Source organism: Cyprinodon variegatus, unplaced genomic scaffold (assembly GCF_000732505.1).
Source record: "Cyprinodon variegatus isolate N-32 unplaced genomic scaffold, C_variegatus-1.0 Scaffold1125, whole genome shotgun sequence".
Classification (NCBI taxonomy): domain Eukaryota; kingdom Metazoa; phylum Chordata; class Actinopteri; order Cyprinodontiformes; family Cyprinodontidae; genus Cyprinodon; species Cyprinodon variegatus.
The window spans coordinates 145,144-151,300 of NW_015151578.1; the positions used below are offsets into that span (position 1 = coordinate 145,144).

A 6,157-nucleotide genomic window follows, 5' to 3' on the forward strand; every position below is an offset into this window, starting at 1 on the left:
CAGTCCTTCATAAAGTTACACCTATGCTTCCACTTCTTCAATCAAATAACATTTCCTCTCCACTGGCCTCCTGTTTATCGTGTTTCAGTCAGGTGAGTGGAGGTGGGGGGCCATTTAAAAGATGCTGGACGGTGGAACCTGAAGACCAGGGTAGAAGACCTCTGCTCTACACCACAGAACCTCATCTTCAGTTCCTCCAAGCCTCTGCATCCAAACAGGTAGAGCAGGAAGCTGATTCAGTGCAGTAGATGGTCAGCTGATCAGGACCATGCTGTACTAACTGGATAGCCCCCCCATGAGGGAATTTCTAATATTTAAAGTTCTGAGTTCAGATAATTACACCTCAAACATTGGGACAAAAAGACACTGACCTGGAGTCCTCTCCTTTTTATTTGTTCAGTGGTTCAATCATCAGAATAATATCATGAAAAAATGAAAGCAGGCAAACAGCAACAGTTTCATAGACCTCAGACTGAAACAGAGACACATCATACGGTGATAAGGGTGCACCGCTCAGAGGAACGCAGAGAACCTTTAAGTGCTTCCACAGAAACAATGCCATGCAAGGCAGTACGAGGTTCCAGAGGCCATGGCCCAGCACCAAATCCGTCCACCTGGACACCAGAGGAGCGTCTAGAGGGGACAGCGTCTCCTGGACACCAGAGGAGCGTCTAGAGGGGATTTGGTCGTCCCTTCTTCTTGTTCCTCCTCTCCTTCCGCAGAGGGACATGCTGCCTCTTCCAGTCATCGAAGATCCTGCTCTTGGCGTGGCTCAAGCCTTGGCCAGACTGCACTGGAGCTGACGGAAGCCTAGCCAGGGTAAGCGGCTGATATGGTGCAGAGGGTCCATCAAAGGACAGGGAACGCTGGTACTGGTTCTGGGAGGCATGCATGATGCGGCTAGCGGGTTTCTTCTGGCTCTGACTGGTAACAGAGGAAGAACTCGCAGTGCATCCCCTCCTGAGCAGCTGATGCTTCTCTTTCGGCGGGACAGTAGTGGTTCTGGGGGACTGGCTGGGTCCAGTCGGGTCTCTGCCTGCCTCTTCAGATGCCCCCACCAGTGTAACCAGTTCATTAGAGGTGGAATTCCTGTCAAAAAGGCGAGGAATAAGGGCTGAGTCCGAGGAGCGCCTGGCGCCGCGGGAAATCGATTTCTGCTTCTTTTTCTTAGGAACCAGAACCTTCTCAGGGTGTCTGCCTGGTTCTGATGACTGTCTGGGTGTGGGTTGGTCTTCTCCTGAGGGTCCATCAGACTGAGGCACACGGTGCTCTGGTTGGGACCCGTGCTGAGGTTCAGCAGAGTCTGTAGGAGCCGGTCCTGGTTCTCCAGAACCTGCTTGGTTCCCCCCTCTGTGGTCGACGTCATCCTCTGAGTCAGACACAATAATTACAACGCCTTCGTCCTTCGGGTCACGGTCCTCCTCTTCAAGCAGAATGCATTCGGAGCCGCTGTCCGTACTTTGTGAAGAACGTTGGACATGTTCAGAACCCGTCTGGCATTCTGACTCGCAGCGCTTGTCATCTTCGTCATCAGAGGCCAGAAGGTCAATGATCTCAGCGTCACCGCTCTCCTTGTCGGAGCATGTCTTTGGACTCTGACAGGCGGGGATGATCATAGAAAGCTGTCCAAATCGGACCGCTTGCTCCTGATCGTCAGGCGTGTCAAAGACGGCCATCTGGGAAAAGGCAGAGGCTGGTACTGGCTGTGGAACCAAGCACAGGTTCTGCTCTACCTCTCCCAGCTCCTCTGCTGAGGCGGGTCGGTCCAGAGGATCAAAGCTGAGGTCCAACATGCTGACAGGGATCACCTCCCAGTCATCTTCATCCTCTTCATCGCTGGGAGTGGAACCAGGCTCATAGAGGATGGCATACTGCTCTTCCAAAGCCATCTCCTCACATGTGGGATGATCCGGTTCTATGGGAACTTCAGCCAAATCTTCATTACACAGTGATGCTTCTCCATCCGGGCCGGGCTCTGGGTGGGCCCGGCCCGGCTCGTTCTCTAATGTTCTGCTGGAACCCATCCCTGTGCTACGGAGCTGGTTCCCCCCTTCCCCCACACCCGGGCACTGCTTCGATGGTTCCTCTGCGTCTGATATGTCTTCGTACTGAGGATCAGTCAACAGCGGGAATGGCGGTGATCCATTGGCGTAGCTTGGTTCTGGATCATTGGGTTGGGTTTGTGGGACAGTCTTGGTTGGGTTATGCTGGTCTGAGCCCAATGTGAGGTCACTGAGCTGTGACAGATCCTGGGCTGCCTCTCCAACCACCTCAAGGAAGCTTCCAGGATCTCCATCGGTGTCAGATGGAGTCGGCATGTCTGATGGGAACCCAGACCTCCTGACAGGATCACAGGAAGGCGCCCGGTGCTGGTTCTGGGAGGTTGATGGATTTTCTGTAGGAGTCAGAAGAAGAACAGAAGGTTAACTAACAGTCATTGTTGTTCCTTCAGGCTGAGGTTCTACACCCCGCAAGCGTTACTGACCCAAAACACTCAAGGAAGGCTGAATCAAATGCTGTCCACGCTATGGTCCCACTGGGTGGAGCCGAGCTCAAACAGACTCACACAGAGATTATGTTTTCAATGCTTTTAACATTATGATAAATAAATGTAAACAACAAATGTTAACAGATATCAGTGGTCATATCCTGCAGCAGGTTTCAGCGCGGCGCGGTGTCAGGCAGGGGGCTGATGTAGACAAAGCAGTGGGTGTGTCTCAGGCCACGGATCCCAAAGGGGAAAAAAAGGAAGATAACTGATGAGAACAGAGGATTCAAAGGAAAACTGCTTTCATTACCAATGAAGAAGGATTGCCTGCATGTTTGCTTTTAATGAGAAGTTATCAAATAATAAAAGAGTCATTAGGAAAGGCATTTCCAGGGAAGACTGCTAAATCTGCAGCCCACCACCAAGCTGGGAGAGAGGGAAAAAGTGTGATCGCAGAACTCCTGGATAAATTAGAGTAGAGCAAAGATAGATTTAAGAAGTGGATTGCATCTAAAAAACTGCACTACTGCTGCTGGTTTGGTTGAAACATAGAAAACCGTTCATAGATCCAAAAGGTAGCGCTCTGATGCAGGGATGGGAACTGTCTGCCATTTTCCCCCCAACATCCTCAAAATGAAAATAAGACCAAGGAGCGCTGGTGACGGAGGATGTGGGATTTCAGGTTTAGAGAGCTCTGCTCTGATGATGTCAGTTCCTGCTTGGTTCCTCATGACTCAGTGGGAGACCTCGAGAGAAGTTGTTTAGAAAGGGGACAGCCACGCTTGGAATCTACATAGCACACAGAAAGGTGGTCTGAGCCTCTTAGAGTTGTAGTGTCAGTGATATATGTCTCCAGCATCCATACAGTCGTACCAGACTGTGTTTGACACTGGGCCAACCTCAACGGCTGGTTACAATGTCAATGGGGCAACACCTTGAACACACACAAAGTGTTGGGCCACAAGGTAACACCAGAACCACCTGGATCCCATTAGAGACATGAGGGACAAGACGCTGCAGTACATCTACACCTTATGGACAAAGGACATTCTTTTGAGGACCAGAATGTTCACATTTTGGACAAAGAAGACAAGTTGTTTAGAAGGATGTGAAGGAAGCAATCTATGTTCAGAAAGAAAAACCAACGTTAAACGGCGTGAAAAGGGGGTCGCCATCGAAACTGTAGAATCACCCATGGATCCACACTATGAGCAGCCAAATACATGAGCTGCTGATGGGAAAAATGTCAGACGGCTTGCCTGGTGGCATCATTTCGATCCCAACAGCCCTTTGGAGCTCTTGGGAAGCTCCGGAGCTGCCTAGCTGGAAAGCTGCTGATTGGTCTGATGAGCCTGAACGGTCCATGCATGTGCCTCCAGAGCAGCTGATCCAAACAACTCCTCTGGAACAACTTGGACACCGCCCCATGCCTCTGTCAGGGGAGACTGTGCCAACCAGACCTGCCACAAGCTTGGATGACATAAAACATGACACGGCCAAGCTCTCTGGTCATCAGCACAAAGGCCTGCAATGATGCGTCACCCAATCCATCTGCTGCAGTTGCAGCAACACCATCCTGAAGTGATGCAGAGAGGGAAAACAAGAGGTGTGCCAAGGTGGCCAGCACGTGCTCCTGCATTGTATGCCTTACTGAGGACGTCATCTATGACCTGACATCGAGTTCGTGGGCATCAAAAAAGAGTGAAGTGCCTCATCCGGTTTAACGATTAATGAGGCAACAGTAGGTTCAACTGCTGACATACAATCCAGGCCAGCCTTGGCTGACTCATGCATGGCAGCCAGCACTCGACCATCGGTGGACAGAAATCTGTGAACAGTTGCAGATGCAGCAAGAGACAACATCCTCCTCAGTGGACAAGCCAAGCATGCAAGGAGAGGAGAGCCAAGCTGCTGGCTGTGAAGCATCAGACTGGCATGCTTACAAAGCCTTCATCTCTCCCAATTCAGTAGATAATCCCTCAACTCTTGAGGCTAGGTCAGGCTTGGTCTGCTTCCTCTTAGAAGGGGGTGCAGAGGCCGTGGTCTTACCATGGCAGCACCTAGAACCCTTGAGTTGGGCTACCTGCCCAGAGGGCAGGAGGTCTGAGTCCTCGTGAGGGCAAAGCTGGGCCAACCGAGCCACCGTTACGTCATTCACCACAATAACTGTAGACAATTTTCCCATGTCGGTAAAAGAAATAAAAGTAATTCATTTTTCCAATTCGTCTTTTTTCCAGTGCGCGAGGGTAGCCGGTATTTCCATTCCCCTTTAAGACAAGGCAGCATGTGTGTAATCATGTCAGAAAACTGTCAGGAGTACTCAGAGTACCCATCCAACCTCTTCCACCACCTGCACCACAAGCACACTGCCGATATTGAAGATGTGCAAAAGGCTCGGAGTAAGAAGCAAGGTCTGAGAGGTGTAACTTCTCGACAGAAACTGGTGGATAGAGATAACCAATGTGATGGCCTGCCACATAGCGAAGGATATGGTGGTTCCAGTAGCTACAGTAGAGTGCCTGGGATTTTTTTGCCTCATGAAAGTGGCTCACAAAAAGTACCCCATACCATCACAAAAATATTTTTCACAAACTGTCACCCTGATATGTATAGCACAGAGAGAGAGAAGGTTACTGGTGAGCTTGGATGCATCAAACACTTTGCAGCAACCTCCAACCTGTGGTCAAGTGGCACCACGGACCCCTATATGAGCTTCACTGTTTATTATATAGACCACAAGTGGTAACTGCACACCAGAGTGCTCGAAAAAGCATATTTACCTGATGACCACACAGAAGAGATGTTTGTTCAGGGCCTGATGCTCTCCGATGCCCTCAAAGAAGAAAAACTCATCGCCATCATCACTGACAGCGCAGCCAACATCGTGAAAGCTGCTGAGCTCCACCAGTTGAAGCAATGGTGGATTGGGCACAGATTGCACCTGGCAAGTGGTTGGTGTGTACATCTAATGGATATATCTTTCTGCAGTTCCTCGAATGTCCGTTAACTTATAATATGAATTCACCTAATGTGTAATTGTTATATAACAGCTTTAACTGTGTGACTGAGGATTGTGTGTGACAGTTAGGTCAGCACTGGCCGTCTGCAGCGGGCCAGGGCTGACGTTAGCCCGTCTGCAGCGGGCCAGGGCTGACGTTAGCCCGTCTGCAGCGGGCCAGGGCTGACGTTAGCCCGTCTGCAGCGGGCCAGGGCTGACGTTAGCACGTCTGCAGCGGGCCAGGGCTGACGTTAGCCCTTCTGCAGGGGCCAGGGCTGACGTTAGCCCGTCTGCAGCGGCCAGGGCTGACGTTAGCCCGCTTGCGCGACCACGGCTGACGTTAGCCAGCCAGCAGCGAACCACGGCTGCAGACGGGCTAACGTTGGCGCTGCCTGCCTTGTAAACATAAATATTTACAAGAGAGGAAAACATTTTTCTCCTGTTGATTGAGATATTGTTGAATGTTCCAGCTTGAATCGTTACAAGACTTTTATATTTCATTGAAAGTAATATGTAAGGCCATGTGGTCAATAAATAAATGCATGTGCCATTATTTTTAGACAGAGGGGGCCAGAGCATTTATTGTGCATTTATCATCATCAGTGTAAAACTGCCCAATTTATCGATATATATAGATATATATATATATATATATATATATATATATATAT

The 6,157-nt window shown here is 50.0% G+C and overlaps 1 protein-coding gene across 1 annotated transcript in view; it reads right to left on the reverse strand.

Moving 5' to 3' along the window:
- Nucleotides 1-16: 16 nt before the first annotated feature.
- The window catches only part of LOC107101623 (cell surface glycoprotein 1-like), a 9,791-nt gene continuing 3,650 nt past the window's right edge, over nt 17-6,157 (reverse strand). The window contains exon 2 of the mRNA XM_015400613.1: nt 17-2,395. Within this exon, the coding sequence (XP_015256099.1) occupies nt 672-2,395 (1,724 nt within the window). The 3' untranslated portion in view covers nt 17-671. The remainder of the gene's footprint in view (nt 2,396-6,157) is intronic.